Source organism: Colius striatus, chromosome 26, assembly GCF_028858725.1.
Source record: "Colius striatus isolate bColStr4 chromosome 26, bColStr4.1.hap1, whole genome shotgun sequence".
NCBI classification, from domain to species: domain Eukaryota; kingdom Metazoa; phylum Chordata; class Aves; order Coliiformes; family Coliidae; genus Colius; species Colius striatus.
The window spans coordinates 3269367-3285642 of NC_084784.1; the positions used below are offsets into that span (position 1 = coordinate 3269367).

Below are 16276 nucleotides of genomic sequence, written 5' to 3' on the forward strand. Positions count from 1 at the left end.
GCCGCCGCCGCCGCCATGGCCGCCGCTTCCGCCCGCCCCGCGCCACTTCCGCCCGCCCCGCGCCGCGGCGCCGGAAGCGGGAAGGGACGGACCGGAAGTTTCGGTTGCGCCCTGATTGGGGGCGGGTGTGGGGGGTGTGAGGAGTGTGGGGGTGTGATGGTGATGGGGGATGTGTGCTATAGGTGATGTGCTCCCTGTAGGGGTGTGTGATGTCTATAGGGGCTCTGTGCTGGCCATAGGGTGTGTGATATCTATAGGGGTGTGATGTCTATAGGGTGTGTGTGATGTCTATAGGGGTGTGTGATGTCTATAGGGTGTGTGATATCTATAGGGGTGTGTGATGTCTATAGGGGTGTGTGCTGGCTATAGGTGTGTGATGTCTATAGGGGGTGTGTGACGTCTATAGGGGTGTGTGATATCTATAGGGGCTCTATGCTGGCCATAGAGTGTGTGATATCTATAGGGTGTGTGTGATGTCTATAGGGGTATGTGACGTCTATAGGGTGTGTGATGTCTATAGGGGTATGTGATGTCTATAGGGTGTGTGATGTCTATAGGGGTGTGATGTCTATAGGGTGTGTGATGTCTATAGGGTGTGTGACGTCTATAGGGGCTCTGTGCTGGCTGTAGGATGTGTATGATGTCTATAGGGGTGTGATGTCTATAGGGTGTGTGACGTCTCTAGGGGTCTGTGCTGCCGCGGGGGACGCGCTCTCTCCAGGGCCGTGCTGCGCTCCCTCCCTACAGGCTCCGCCCCCTCCCCACGCCCCCCGCACCGCCCCCTGCCCGCGGGGGGCTCCCCGCACCTCCCCCGGCCCCACCGCACGCTCCTGTCAGCATCTCTGGCCTTTATTGAGCCGCTCCCCGCGGCGGGACATGCAGCGCTGGAGGGGCACACGCAGGACCCCCCCACGCGTGGGGGCACAGAGCGGGGGGCACACAGCGGGTCCCGGCGGAGGGGCACCGCCGAGGTGCCAAGCAAAGGACTCCGGGGGGGTGCAAAGGAGGAGGAGGAGGGGGGGGGTGACCCCTATTTATGGGGGGGGGGGGGCTGAGGGGGGGGGCCCAGACATTCCTCCAGGCATCGGCTTAAGGCATCTCGAAGCGGACCCCGGGCAGCACCCCCCAGCCCCAGCCGGGTCCTGGAAGGGGGTGGGACCCTCCCCCACCGGAGATGAGCCCCGTCCCCCCTCATTTTGGGGGCGTGGGGGGGGCGTGGAGGGGGCGTGGCGGCGAGCACAGGACACGGAGGTGACACCGGGACATGCGAGCGGAGACGGGTCCGGTGGGACCTGCGAGGGGGGGGAGATGCACACCCAGGGTTGGCGGGGGGCTGCAGCCCCCCAAATCCCCCCAACCCCCCCCACGAGGGGTCCCTGGGGAGCTCTGGGGTGTGCAGGGACCTTGGGGGGCGGGGGAGCACACACGTGGGATTTGGGGGTTCAGGGGCACCCAAAGGCTTTGGGGAGGGGTCCGGGGGGGCACCCAAGGGGGATGAAGGGGGTTTGGGGTGGTGGGGGCACCCAAGGGGGATGGGGAGGGCACGTGGGGTTTGGAGTCCCAAAAGTCATGAAGGGGGGCTGGGGGGCGATGTGGGGGAGTCGCTTGAGGAAAGGGGGGGGGTCCCCAGTACCTGTTTTTGGGGGGGGGCATTAACTGGCCGCCGTCTCCTGGCGCAGTGGGAAGAGCTGGGAGGGCTCCTCAGCCTCACAGGCACAGGACAGGTCGCTCCTGGGGGGGCCACAGGGGTCAGCCCCCCCCACGAGACCCCCCCCGAGACCCCCCCCGACCCCTCTACCCCCAGCCCCCTCCCTTTACCTGTTGTCGTTGATGTCTGTCACGTTCCCTGCAAGAGACAGCGGCAGCTCTGGGGGAGGGGGCATGGGGAGCCCCCCTCACCCCATACCCCATCCCCCCACAACTGGGGACCCCTCCTCCCCCTTCAGGACCCCCCCTCACCATTATCCACGTTGAGCTGCTGGTAGGTGTCCGGGGGGCTGCTGGAGAGCGTGGAGGGGCCACTGGCAAAGCTGGGGAGGGGGGAAGCAATGAGGGGGGGACACAGAGGCTTTGAGACCCCCTGGGCACTGCTGGCAGCAAGGAGGGGGCTTCCCATACCCTGCCCCCCCCTCCCTGCCCCTATAGCCCCTGTGCCCACCCCTCATTGCCCCCTCGGATCCCCCCACCCCAACCCTGTGTCTCCACAACCTCCCCCCTCCCCATTTGTGCCCCCCCCACTCACAGGCCCTGGGGGGCGGGTCCGGGCAGGGGCCCCGCCCCGGGGGTACCCTGGAAGAGGCTGTTGGTGTAGCTGAGCCCGGGGGGTGACGCCGCTGGGAGCTGCCCCGGCCGCACCGGCTTGGCTGGGGAGGGGGGAGACAGGGGGTTGAGGGGCGCTGGTTGCACCCCCAGTTCCCCCCCCTCGGCACCCTAAGTCCCTGTGCTCACCCCCCCCCAGCACCTCACCCAGCCCCGTGTCCCCCCAGGATCCCCCATCACACAAGTCCTCGTGTCTCTCTCTTCGCCCCCCTCCCTGAGCCCCCGGCCCCTCGTGCCCACCCCCGCACCCCCATCCCGCAAATCCCCGTCTCCTTTTACCCCCGTTCCCCCCCAATCCATTCCCCGCCCCGTGCCCGTGTGCGCGCTCTAATGCTGCTGCGCGCTCCTGGCACCGCACACGCGCATCTCCATCACCCTTCCCCCAGCTCTCTGCGCTCCCTCCCAAACTCCCCCATCCCACAAACTCCCCCTTTACCCTTTCCCCCCATCCCCATCCTCCCCATCCCCATCCTATCCCATCCCATCCCCATCCCCATCCCATCCCCATCCCCATCCCCATCCCATCCCTCCCCGTGCCGATGTGCGCGCTCTGATGCCGCTGCGCTCTCCCGGCACCGCACACGCGCATCTCCATCGCCCACCTCAGCTCCCCTCTACCTCCCAAACTCCTCCATCCCACAAACTCCCCCCTTTCCCCCCATCCCCATCCTCCCCCATCCCCATCCACCCTGCCCCGTGCCGATGTGCGCGCTCTGATGCCGCTGCGCGCTCCCGGGACCGCACACGCGCGTCTCCATCACCCTTCCCCCCGCTCTCTGCGCTCCCTCCCAAACTCCCCCATCCACAAACTCCCCCTTTACCCCTCCCCCGCACATCTCCCCACCGCACATCTCCCCCCCACCCCCACCCCGCCCCGTACCGATGTGCGCGCTGTGGTGCCGCCTCGCGCTCCCGGCTCCGCGGGCGCGCACGGCCTCGCGGATGCGCTCGACCTCCTGCTGGTAGCGCCGCTTGTCCTGGCGCGCCCCCTCCTTCGCCTCCCTCAGCGCCCCCTCCAGGGCCTGCACACGCCCGGCCGTAGCGCGCAGCCGCTTCTCCAGCTTCGGAAGCTCACAGCGCAGGTCTGCATTGTCACGCACCAGCTGCGGGGCGGCCACGCACGGACACGGACACGGACACGGACACACAGCCCGCGTCACACGGAGGGGAAACGGCCCCGTGAGACGCGACCTGCTGCTGGCTGGGTGGTTGGGGAGAGGGTGTAGGGTGCCCACTCGCGACGGGAACCCACCCGTGACCGGGGAGCAGCGGGTACAGCGCACCCACTCACAACAGGAACCCACCCGTGATCGTTTAGCAGTGGGTACAGGGCACGCACCCACCCCTGGAACCCACCCATGGGCATTTAGCAGTGGGTACAGGGCACCCACTCAGAGTGGGAACCCACCCGTGACCGGGGAGCAGCGGGTAGAGGGCACCCACTCACAACAGGAACCCACCCGTGATCGTTTAGCAGTGGGTACAGGGCACCCACCCATGCCTGGAACCCACCCGTGGGTATTTAGCTGTGGGTGTAGGGCACCCACTCATAACAGGAACCCACCTGTGATCGTTTAGTAGTGGGTACAGGGCACCCACCCACGCCTGGAACCCACCCGTGGGCATTTAGCAGCGGGTACAGGGCACCCACTCAGAGTGGGAACCCACCCGTGACCGGGGAGCAGCGGGTACAGGGCACCCACCCACAACGAGGATCCACCCGTGACCTGCACCCACTGACCCCAATCAGCGGGTGTCAGACACCCACCCGTGACCCGCGACCCCCTCCCCCAAAACGCGCCCTGAGGGGGGGTTGGTCCCAGCCCCCCGTTCCCCCCGCGGTGCTTTGGGGGGGTCTCTCAGCCACATGCAGCAGTGGGGGGGCAGTGGGGGGGGGGCAGCAGGCACGGGTGGGCAGGGAAGTGCCAATCAGGGCAGTGCCACCCCCCCAAAAAAATAGGGGAGGGGGTCCAAGTGGCTGCAGGATGGGGAGGGGAGAGTGGGGGAGGGGTCCCCGCGTTTTGGGAGGGGGGTAATGTGGGGGGGGGCGGTACCTTGGCCACCCAGAGATCCAACTGGGGATGAGGCAGCCGGGGGGGGGTTGGGGGGGGCAACAGAGTGGGTATCACCGTGTGATCCCCCCCAGTGGAGGGGCTGGAACTGCCCTGGGGGGGGGAATTGGGGCTCCCTGGCTTCCCCTTTTTTGCCCCCCCGCCCCGTTTTGCCCCCCCCCTCCCCCGTACCTGTTTGTGAACCTTTGTAAGCTGCTCCAGGTTGTTCTCAAGAAAGGAAATCTTCTGCTTCTGGGAGTGCAGCCCCCCACTGTCCTCGGGCTCCAGCTCTGCGCTCTGCGGGGGGGCGGCGTGGTGGGACCCCCCTCAGGACCACTACCCACCCCCCCACTTCAGGCTGCCACCTCAGCCTCTGGCACCCACCCCAGGACGCCCCAACCTCAGCTTGGCACCCTCCTAATACCAACCTGGGACCCCCCCTCACCTCAAACACCCACCCAAAGGTCAGGGACCCCCCCCTACACTGTGAGGAGCCCCCCCTGTGACACCCAGGTTTGGATCCCCCCACACACACCCCTTGTGCAGAGTCCCCTCCCCCCCCCCCCAACAACACCCAGGGTGGGACCTGGCACAGACTGGCACCCCCCCAGTGGTGTGACCCCCCCTCATCTGAATGGGGACCCCCCCAGCTGCGACCCCCACCATGCAGAACCCCTCTCCCTCTTGCCCCCCCAAAGCCTCCCACAGCCCCCCCATCTCTGACTCTGTCCATTTACCCCCTTTCCACCCCCTCATTTTTACCACCTCTCTCCCCACACATTTTGCCCTCAAAACTTGCCCCCTCCCCCCCAAATTTGCTCCTCCCCTCCCCAATTTCCCCCCCTCTCCCCAAATTTGCCCCCCCCTCACTTTCTTGACTCGAGTTGTGACGTCTTGAACAAACAGCTTGCGCAGGTTGTGGAGGGTCTGGAGTTCACGAGCCTGGGGGAGGGTGGGATGAGGGATAAGGGGGTGCACAATGACCCCCCTCAGACCCCCCCAAGTCCTCAGACCCTCCCAAACCTCCAGACCTCCCCCACTACTTACCACGGTCTCCTCCAGCCCCTTGAGATCCTGCTTGGACTGCTCATGGCGCTCGTAGAGGAACCTGGGGGGAGTCACCCCAAAGTTGAGGGGTTCACTCTAAGGAATGGGGGTGGGGGGGGGTTGGGGGGTTGGGGAGGAGGGGGTTCAGCTGAGGTTGGGGTGCTCAGAGGGGCCTCAGGGGACTTTTGCATGGGGGGGTGGGCTGAGAGGGGACCCCAAGGTGGTGTGAGGTTTTGAGGGGTGTCCTCATGGGGTTGGGGGGGTCCCTTAAGGGGGTCACAGTGCTTCTGGAGGTGGTCCAGGGTCCTAGGGGTGTCCCCATGGGGTGATGGGGTCCCCCAAGAGGTGTTGGGGTCACAGGGCTTCTGGAGGTGCTCAAGGGTCCTTGGGGGGGGTCCCAGTGGTGCTGGGAGGTGTCAGGGGGGTCATGTCCATGGTGAGTCCCAGGACTCGTGGCCATGGAGGGGGATGTTGTGGCTCTGAGGGATTGTCAGTGGGGTTTGAGGGGGGGTGTCAGGGTTTTGGGGACCCCTCCCAGGGAGGAGGGAGGGGGTGGTGAGGGGTCTCACGTGAGCTCCTGCAGCCGTGCAGCCTTGGCCCTCTCCTCAGCCCGCAGCGCCTCGTGCTCTGCCCGAAGCTTCTCCAGCTCCAGCTCCAGCTTCTGGTTCAGGCTGTGGATGGGGGGCCAGGGGGGGTCAGGGGGACAGACTCTGGGGGGGGCACAGCCAAGTTCCCCTCCCATACAAGCAGGGGGGCATCTTGGAGTCAGGGTTGGGGTGTAGGATGGGGTCAAGGATGGCTTTGGGGTCCGGGTCAGGGCTGAGGATGGGGTCAGGGATGAGGATGAGGATGAGGATGAGGATGAGGATGAGGATGAGGATGAGGATGAGGATGGGGTCAGGGCCAGGGCTGGGGTTGGAATCAGAGGTGGATCAGGGTCAAGGTGACAGTCAGGGCTGAGCAGGGGGCAGAAGTGGGGAGGGGAAGGGATCGAGGGGGTCTGGGAGGGGTCTGAGGGGGCTCTGGGGTCTCACTCCCGCAGCTCGTCGATGGTTTTCTGCCGCTCGTTGACCTCGTCCCGCAGCCGCCCCAGCTGCTTGTGCTGAGCCTCCCGCTGACTCTCCAGCTGCAGCTCCAGCGCCTTCTGCACCCCCTCAGGGTGGGCACCCACACCCCGGCACCCCAACAGCCCCCCAACAGCCCCCCAGACCCCCACACAGCCCCCCAGGACCCCAACAGCCCCTGGGACCCCAGCACAGCCCCTGGGACCCCAACACACCATCCAGGACCCCAACAGCCCCTGGGACCCCCACACAGCCCCCCAGGACCCCAACAGCCCCTGGGACCCCAACACACCATCCAGGACCCCAACACCCTTCCAGGGCCCCAACAGCCCCCTGGGACCCCAACACACTCCCCAGGACCCCCAGCATCACCCAGCACCCTCCCCAGCACCCCAGGGACTCCCCACCTCTAGGACATCCCATATGTCATAAGGACCCCCCAAGTGACTCCCCCCCCAGCCTGGGTCCCCTACACCTCCCCACCCAGTGACCCCGGGGGCACCCCATGTCCCCCCCTGCACCCCTCCAGCGCCCTCTTACCTTCACTTCATCCGTGTCCTGGGTCTCATCCTGCTCCCTCTCCTTCCGGGCCACCCCCTGGGCTGTCTCTGGGGGCCACAGCTCACATTGGGGGGGGTGAGACAGGGACCCCCTCCAGCCCCCCACATCCCACTGTGACCCCCCCTGTGTCCCTCAGCCCCCCCAGCCCATGTCCTCGCAGCCCCCCAAACATCCTTGTGCCCCTACATTACCCACAGCCTCTGAGCCCCATAGTGTCCCCCCAGTGCCCCCCAGTGCCTCCCAGTGCCTCCCAGTGCCCCCCAGCCCTCACCCTGGGCCTGCAGCCGGGCCAGCTCCTCGCTCAGGGCATCGTAGGACTCTTCCAGGTGCCTTTTCTTCATCTCCACCGTCTGCATGTACTCGGTCAGCGAGCGGATCTTCGCCTCATGCTGTGGGATTGGCATCAGCCACTGGCCACCCCCTCAGCTGGGGGCATGTGGCCACCCCCCCAGGGCCACCCCCAGGGCCACCAAATCACACAGGGTCACCAAACCCTGGGGTGTCCCAAACCCTGGGGCCACTAAACCCTGGAGGTCACCATATCCCTGTGTCACCAAACCCTGGTGCCACCAAACCCTGGGGGTCACCATATCCCAGTGCCACCAAACCCTGGTGTCCCCAACCCCTTGGTGCCACCAAAGCCCGGGGTCACCCCAGCAGTGACATTGCCCCTGGGGGGTGCCCAGCACTGCCCACCATCACCCACCTGGGAGATGAGGAGCTGGCAGGAGGAGAGCTCGCGCCCAGTCACCTCCAGTTTGCGGTGACACTCCACCTGCAGGTTCTCCAGCTGCCGGCACCGTTTCACCACCGACTTCACCTCGGACTTGATCTTGCTGATGTAGAGCCTGGCCACTGTGAACTCCTCCTCGATGGCCCCACTCACCTCCACGGGCTGGGCACGGGGCATGGCACGAGGGTCAGTGTGGCACAGAGTGGTATGGACATGGGAATGTGCCACGGGCAGGTGTGGCATGGGAATGTGCCACAGGGGGGTATGGCATGGCATGGGCATGGTATGGGTATGCACCACATGCAGGTGTGGCATGGCATGGGCATAGTGTGGCATGGGAAGGTGCCACAGACAGGTATGGCACAGCATGGGCACAGTGTGGCATGGGAAGGTGCCACAGGCAGGTATGGCACAGCATGGGCACAGTGTGGCATGGGAAGGTGCCACAGGCAGGTATGGCACAGCATGGGCACAGTGTGGCACAGCCACATCACACACAGGGCTGCAGCACAGCACGTCACACGTTGGCGCAGCACCACGTGTCAGGACACGGGGATGTGGGGGCACGCTGTGCCCACGGCCCTGGCACAGTGAGCCAGGCAGAGCCCCCCCTCACCAGCTTGATCTCGCCGTTGCCCACGATGAGGCTGAACTCGCTCAGGTCCCGCATCAGCCCGTTCAGCACCTCGGCCGCCCGCTTGCGCTGCTGCCCGCCCAGCTCCCGCACCCGCTGCAGCTCCGTCTCCAGGGACAGCGTCGTCGCCTGCGGGCACGAGGCGCCTGGCACCCGGCACCCAGCACCCCCGGCACTGAGCACCCAGCACCCCCCAACGACCAGCACCCAGCACCCCCGGCACTGAGCACCCAGCACCCCCCAACGACCAGCACCCAGCACCCCCGACAACCAGCACCCAGCACCCCTGGCACTGAGCACCCAGCACCCCCCAACGACCAGCACCCAGCACCCCCGACAACCAGCACCCAGCACCCCCGGCACTGAGCACCCAGCACCCCCCAACAACCAGCACCCAGCACCCCTGGCACTCAGCACCCAGCACCCCCGGCACTGAGCACCCAGCACCCCCCAACAACCAGCACCAGCACCTGACGCCCCACAACAACCAGCACTCCCAGCACCCTCTGCCCTGTCACTCCCCAGCCCCCAGCACCCCCTCAGCACCCCCCTGACACCCCTCAGCACCTCAGGGACCAATCTGGGGTGCTGGAGCGCCAGCGTGGCTCCCAGCAGCATCCCAGTGGCGTGCCTGTGCCATTCCCAGTATGGGCAGGGGGGATGCCCGGGGTGCGGGGGGGTTGCGGCTCACCTCGGTGCGTGCCAGCTCGTCGGCCAAGCGCCGGTTGTGCCTCCCGGTGTCCTCAGCCTCCTGCGCTTTGCGGTCGTAGCTCCGCGCCAGCTCCTCCAGTGCCGCCAGTACCTCGGCGACCTCGGCCCGGGCAGCGCCGTGCTCAGCCCGCAGCGCCGACAGCTCCCGCCGCGCCGCCTCCCCCCCGCCCCGCGCCGCCGCCAGCACCTGCGGCCGGGGCACGGCGAGGCAGGGTGAGGGGCCGGGGGGTCCGTGGGGTCAGGGTGGGGGGGGCAGGAGTCATAGTGGGGGTCTAGAGGGATCCAGGGGGTCCATAGTGGGGGTCCCAGGGGTCATAGTGGGGGTCCACAGGGGTACAAGAGGTCAGGGTGTGTGTCCCAGGGGTCATAATGGGGGTCCACAGGGGTCCAGGGGGTCAGGGTGTCTGTGCCAGGGGTCATAATGGGGGGTCCACAGGTGTCCAAGGGGTCAGGGTGTGTCCCCCAGGGGTCATAATGGGGGTCCACAGGGGTCCAAGGGGTCAGAGTGGGTGTCCCAGGGGTCATAATGGGGGGTCCACAGGGGTCCAGGGGGTCAGGGTGTCTGTGCCAGGGGTCATAATGGGGGTCTAGTGGGTCATAGTGGGGGTCCAGAAGGGTCCTGGAGTCATAGTGGGGGTCCAGAGGGGACCAAGGGGTCAGACTGGGGGACCCCAGGGGCTCAGGAGGGAGGGGTTCAAGTGCTCAGGGTGGGGATGGGGGGTCCCCAAAGGACAAGCAGGTCCTGGGGTGGTTGGTTGGGGGCTCATCCCGGGGGGGTTTCCTTGGGGGTGCGGTTCTAGGGTCAGTGAGAGATGAGGGAGGGGACCACGGGGTCTGCAGGGGAGGGGTCTTTCACCTCCTCTTGATCCAACATCTGCTGCTTGAGCTTCTCCATGATCTGACTCTGCTGATTGATCTCGTCGTCCTGGGGGGCGGGGAGGGGGGAGGGAGTGTGGGAGGGTCCGCACCGGCTGGTTCGTGGGGGGGAGAGGAAAGGGGGAGACCCCGGGGAACGGGTCTGGGGTCTTCACCTTATCATCCAGCTGCTTGTAGAGCTTCCGAATCTCCTCCTCGTACTTTCTGCGCTCCTCATCCGAGATGTGGATGACGATGGAGGAGGAGTTGTCGTTGAGGGGCGTCTCCCCGGCGGGTCCCAGCGCGCTCCCGCTCCCGTCTCCCGTCCCTTCGCCCGTTCCCACCTCGGCCTCGGCCCCGCTCAGCTGCTCGGTCTCGGGCACGGCTTCCCCTGCAGCGCACGGCCTCAGTTTCCCCATCCCAAGCTCGGTGGGGGGGTGTTTTGGGGTGGGGTCCCTTCGCCCCCCTCACCGCTCCGCCAGCGGCTCAGCTCCGCCTCCAGCTTCACGATCGTCTCCTTCAGCGCCTTGTTCTTCTCCTTCTCCTTCTCGTACTTCTTCTTCCACTGCTCCGCCGTCAGCTCCAGGTTCACCGACGCCGTGTTCTTGATGGTCTTGGCCCTGCGGGGGGCGGTGGGGGGGCACCCCTCAATTTGGACGCTCCCCCCTCGCTCCCCTTTTCCAGCCCAGGGACCCTCCCGAGGTGTCACCGCGGCTCTCGCCCATCTCAGGGACCAGCTTCTGCTCTGGTACCTCTGTCCCAGTCCTGGGGACCCCGATGCAGCCCCCTTCCTCCCCCTCACCCCGGGGAAAAGGGGGTGCAGCGGGTGCTTCGGGTGCACTTGAGGTGTGAGGGGTGCGTGGGGTGCAGCTGGGGTGTGTGGGGTGCAGCTGAGGCACATTTGGGGTGCAGTTAGGGCACTGCTGGGGGGCAGTTGGGCTGCATGGGGTGCAGTTGGGGTGCAGTGAGTGCAGCTGGGGTGCAGCTGGGGCGCAGTGGGTGCAGTTGGGATACAGTAGGTGCATCTGGGGTGCAATGGGTGCAGCTGTGGTGCATCTGGGGTGCAGTGGGTGCATGGGGTGCAGCTGGGGTGCAGCTGGGGTGCAGTTGGGGTGCAGCTGGGGTACACAGGGCACAATCAGGACACAATCAGGGTGCAGAGGGGTACAGGGGACACCCCCTCCCCTACCTCTGCCCGAACATGAGGGTGGATTTGGTCTCGGCGTCGTTGTAGCTGGAGGGGGAGCAGCAGATGAACATGGTGGTGCGACAGTTCCCCCCCAGCGAGTCCTGCAGGATCCTCGTCATCTTGCTGTCCCGGTAGGGCACGTAGGCCTTCTGCAGGGGTGGGGGCAGGGGCTCAGAGAGGGGGCACAGAGGGCAGGGGGCTGGGGAAGGGGTCGTGTGTGCCCTCACCGTGCCCTCAGCCAGGGCTGAGATGACATTGCCCAACGCTGACAGAGACTTGTTGATGTTCTTGGCCTCGTCCAGCACGGCTCCTTCTGCTCCTGTCTTGCTGACCTGTGGGGCTGAGAGGCTCAGAGACCCCCCTCCTCTATGAGGCCTTTCTAACCCAGGGACCACCCCATCACACATACAGCTCAGGACCCCCAAACCCAAGGATGCCACCAGCACATGGACCCCCCCAGTCCAGTCACCCTTCACCCAGAGCCCCCCCCACAGCCTGAAGATCCCAGACCCCAACCTCCCTCAGCCCATTCTACCCCCCTGTGCTGCCCCCTACCCTTGAGGACACAATCACAGACTCATTCTGGTTGTTAAAGCCCCTGGAGCTCCTGGAGTCCCCCCCTGGCCTCACCCTGCCCAGCCCATCACTGACCCTCAGCCCTCAGCACCTCACCCCACGGCTTTGGGATCCCTCCAGGGCTGGGCACCCCCCCAGCTCCCTGTGCAGCCCCTTCCAATGCTGAACAACCCTCTCAGTGCCATCCCCCACCTGAATTCCTCCCACAAAGACCCTTCCAATCCCACATATCCCAGCCCCCACCCCCCCTGCCCAAGCTCCCCAGCATCCCTCCCCCCTCCATCCCCACCTTCTCACTCCCTGCCAGGTCGACCAGGTAGAGCTTCCCGCTGAGCTTCTGCTCCGTCTCCACGTTCTCCTGCTTGATGTTGATGAGGAAGATGCTGTGGCTGCGGGAGCTGTGCTCGTTCATGTCTGTGGGCACGAGGAGAGGCTGCATGCCCACGCCTCTGCCCCTCCTGGGACCCCCATAGCCCCCCCAGGACCCCCACAGCGCCCCTCACACAGTGCCCCAGGGTCTCCCACTGCACTGCAGGGTCTCTGAGGTTCCCCGGGGACTCTGTGGTAGCCCAATGATCTTTACAGACCCCCAGGGACCCCCCAATGTCCCAGGGACCACATAGAGCCTCAATGACCCCTACAGCACCCTGGGGACCCCCACAATGCCCCAGACACCCCCATGGTGCCCCAAAGACCTCTCCAGCACCCTGGGAACCACAAGAATACCTCAGGGATCGCCACAATGCCCCAGAGTCTCCTACAGTGCCCCAATGACCTCTGCAGCACCCTATGGACCCCCACAATACCCTATGGATCCTCATTGCACCCCAAAGACCCCCCACGATGCCCCAGGGACCCCACCATGCTGCAGGGACCCCTTGGCAGCCCCAGGTCTCACCTCTCAGCACCTCAAGTCTCCCCCAGCACTCCAAGGACTCCACTATGGTGTCCCAGAACCCCTCAGCACACCCCTCCCCATGCCCTCAAACCCTGCACAGTGGGGGCTATCACCCCACAGCCCCCCATAGCCCCCTCCCCGGTGTCCCCACAGCGCTCACTGGTGACGGCCACGTGCCGGTTGGATTTCCCCTCATCGATCACGTCCAGGATCTCCTCAGGGCTGGAGACAAAGCGCTCAGTGCAGCCCTGGAGGGGGGTGCAGGAGGGGGTGGTGTGAGGGTCCAGCCCCCCACTTTGGGGTCCCCCATCCAAAAGCCCCTCTGAGCAGCTCCTCACCTTGACATAAGGAACTCGGTTCTTGTCCTCGTGCACTGACAGGTTGGTCTTGGTCACTGGTGAGGGCAACAGGAGGGGAGGGAGTTGGGGGAGTGGTGACCCCCTAACATGTCCCAGGAGTTCCCAGTGCCAGCCAATGCCTCCCAGTGCTCCCCAGTGCCTCCCAGTGCGCCTCAACACCCTCCCCCAGTATCTCCCAGTGTCCCCCCTCCCTCCACCCCACTCACTGTCCAGCAGGTCCCGGATCTTGTCCAGATAAATTTCAAAGTAAGAAACCTAATCAGAGGGAATTGAGGGGGTCAGGGTGGGATGGGGGGGTTGGTTCCAGATCTGACCTCCCAGTGCTCCCAGTTCTCCCAGTTCCACCCCATCCCCACCTTGATGTGGAACTCGAGGTTCTCGTCCATGGAGTAGATGTGGTTGAAGATGTCCTGGGCGATGCGTGGGATGATGCCCATCTGCTGGGGGTCGTGCAGCTTGCCCTGGAGGGGGGTTAGGGGGGAAGTGGTGAGCACCCAGGGGGGTGCCAGGGCTTAAGGAGGTGTTGCTCCCGCTCCCCAAAGCCCCCCAGTCGGTCCCCTCACCTCCATGGTGTGGGTCTTGCCCGATGACGTCTGCCCGTAGGCGAAGATGGTGCCGTTGTACCCAGCCAGCACATCTGTGGGGAGGGGGGAGGGTGGGCACAAGCCCCTCCAGGACCCCCAGGAATCCCTGAGGAGCCCCAAGACCTGCAGGGACCTCCTAGACCCCCCCTCAAACCTTGAGGGTCCCTCCTGGGATCCCCCAATGGCTCCCTGACCCCCTTCCCAAGCATCTGAGATCACATCCAAGACCCCCGGCGATGCCCAGGGACCCTTGAGACACCCCAGGACACCACTGGAGATGGCAGTGACCCCCCCCCAAAATCCCACAGAGCCCCCAAGACCTGCTGGACACCCCCAGGGAGCCCCTGAGCATTCTCCTCTATCAGGGTCACCCCCTAATCTGCCCCTGTCGCTTCCCAGCACCCTCCAATGTCCCCATGGATCTGAGTGTCCCTGCAGAAGGGTCCCCCAGGTTAAGCCGCCTCCAAAGTAGCCCCCCCCTGGGCCCCCCAAGCCCCCAGCCTCACCCTTGACGATCTGCATGGCACAGGCATGGTAGACCTGCTCCTGGGTGGTGTTGGGAGGGAAGACACGGTCGAAGACATAGGGCTTGCCCTGGGTGGGAGGACACGGGGGTCAGTGGCCAGGAGAGACCCCCAAAGCGCTGGGGGCTGAGTCAACCCCAGTGCTCCCCTTCCAGGCAGACCAGTGAATCCCAGTAAGGGATGTGAGGAGGCTGCAGAGGGAATCTCACACAGCCCTGATCCTCCCCATCGATGCCCCAGGTACTCCAGGCTCCTTACAGGCCCCCCCACTACCTACACCCCCCCCAGACCCCCACATACTCCCCCCATGCACCCCCACAGGCTTCACACTCACCATATCCCCCCATATCCCCTCAGACCCCACACACCTCCCTGTACACACCCTCAGAGACCCCAGAACTCCACAGACACCCCCATAACCTCCCCATGGACCCTCAGGCCCCCGGTAGACCCCCACAGACCCCCCCCCCAACCCCACCAGCCCCGGTCTCCTCCGCCCCTCCCCCAGGAGCTGTCCCAGGCCCCGGTGCTGAATCGCCGCAGCGCGGACACGGACACGCGGGCACGTGGGGACACACGGACACGGGGACACGGGGACAGACGGACACGGGGACAGCCGGTGGCAGCCCCCCCCCGTCTCTTCCCCCCACCCCCAGGTTCCTGCAGCCGCCGCAGCACGGCGCAGGCTCACCCGCCCCGCCCCGCCCGTCGCACGGTCACGCACCTCCCCCTCCCCCCGCACCCCCTCCCACGCCCCCTCCCCCCACGCACCCCACGCACCCCCCACCGCTCTCACATCTCCCCCCCTCTCCCCTTCCCACGCACGACAGCCTCCCGCAACCCCCCGCATTGCGCCGGTGCACCCGCACCGCGACACCCCCCCCCCCCCGCCCGACGGCATCTGCGGGACCCCGCTTCCCGCACCCCAACGACCCCCCAACACGTTCCTCGGGACCCCTCCCACCCCCTCAGGGCCGGGGTGCCCAGGCCGGATGGGACCCTCCACGTAGGAGAACGACCCCCGTACTCCGCGCAAGCCCCTCCCCGGGGGGTGTTATGAGGGGGGCGTTATATTGGGGGGGGGGTCTCGGCTGCGATCCTTGAGCCCCCCTCGGCTTCACCCCCGTAACAAAGGGCCGGGCCGCAGCGGGGGCGGGGGGCAGAGTTTGCGGCAGCCCCCCCGACCCCAGCCCCCGCGATGCTGCTCTGGAGGCCCCATGTTGCCCCCTCCCCGGGGGTCGGGGCGTCTCCGTTCATTGTAAACAACACCTCCGCCTCCCACCCCTCCCCCAACACTGGGCCAGACTGGGCGAAACTGGGAGTGCCAAGACCCTGGGAAAAGGGATGGGGGGAGGTAAGGGAGGGGCATGCGGGGGGGGGGGGGGGCAGGGAAAACGGGCCCATTTGGGCATCGGCCACACCCAGGGCGATCCCTCAGCCCCCTCCCAAGGGGCTCTGCTGCCCCCCAAACTGTTTAAGCCCCCTCCCTGTTCCAGGCTGGTGACCCCTTAACCTGGCTATTCACCCTGCAGCCCCCTTTCTTCCCCTCTCCCCCGCCCCCGAGTCCGGGGGTCCCCCTGCCCCCCCAAGCCTGCACTCACCCCCACCACCACGCTGTCGTCACCCTGGAAGACGGGCAGGAATTTGTCCCCACGCAGGATCTCAGCCTGGTTGAGGGGCCGGAACCGGCACAGGACCTTGATGCTGCACTCGGTGCTGGGCTCGGCCATGGCGGGGGTACGGGGTGGGGGGCGGCGAGAGGAGTTTGGGGGGCCTGGAAGGAGCTTAGGGCGGGGGCTTAAGGGCGCTGCTGACACCCGAGAGTGCGGGGTGTCACCCGGGGGTGCGGGTTACAGCCCAAGGCTCAAGTGGTACCCAGGGATGCAGGATGCTGCCCAGGGATGCTGGTGGTCCCCAGGGATGCAGGATGTTGCCCAGGGATGCTGGTGGTACCCAGGGATGCAGGATGCTGCTCAAAGATGCCGAGTGGTACCCAGGGATGCAGGATGCTGCTCAAGGCTGCGGGGTGCTGCTGGAGGATGCCGGATGAGCCCCAGGGACGCAGGATGCTGCCCAGGGACGCCGGCGGTACCCAGGGATGCGGGATGCTGCCCGAGGATGCGGGATGCGGGAGGGAGGGCGGTGCCGGGGGGGGGTTGGGGGATGCTCCG

General features: G+C 66.3%; 1 protein-coding gene across 1 annotated transcript; it reads right to left on the reverse strand.

Moving 5' to 3' along the window:
- Window positions 1–1089: 1089 nt before the first annotated feature.
- KIF5A (kinesin family member 5A) lies at window positions 1090–15856 on the reverse strand. Its single transcript, XM_062015365.1, has 29 exons — window positions 15707–15856; window positions 14088–14175; window positions 13561–13634; window positions 13354–13458; window positions 13204–13252; window positions 12977–13032; window positions 12799–12886; window positions 12030–12154; window positions 11392–11496; window positions 11165–11313; window positions 10447–10595; window positions 10152–10366; window positions 9977–10045; window positions 9101–9307; window positions 8392–8538; window positions 7749–7937; window positions 7314–7431; window positions 7022–7089; window positions 6452–6561; window positions 5987–6088; window positions 5418–5478; window positions 5241–5312; window positions 4563–4667; window positions 3200–3422; window positions 2243–2363; window positions 1960–2030; window positions 1819–1846; window positions 1634–1731; window positions 1090–1292 (listed from the first exon to the last, which is right to left on the reverse strand). The coding sequence occupies exons 1-28, from the start codon at window positions 15833–15835 to the stop codon at window positions 1653–1655; spliced, it is 3102 nt and encodes a 1033-aa protein (XP_061871349.1). The 5' UTR covers window positions 15836–15856; the 3' UTR covers window positions 1090–1292; window positions 1634–1652.
- Window positions 15857–16276: the final 420 nt, after the last annotated feature.

Excerpts from the sequence above, each read along its gene's own strand:
- KIF5A (XM_062015365.1), bottom strand. The coding sequence starts at position 15,835 with ATGGCCGAGCCCAGCACCGAGTGCAGCATCAAGGTCCTGTGCCGGTTC. Across the intron at positions 13,033-13,203 it reads GATCCGGGACCTGCTGGACA|TGACCAAGACCAACCTGTCA; the intron begins GTGAGTGGGGTG and ends TGCCCTCACCAG. Across the intron at positions 10,367-10,446 it reads GCTGAGCCGCTGGCGGAGCG|GGGAAGCCGTGCCCGAGACC; the intron begins GTGAGGGGGGCG and ends CGTGCGCTGCAG.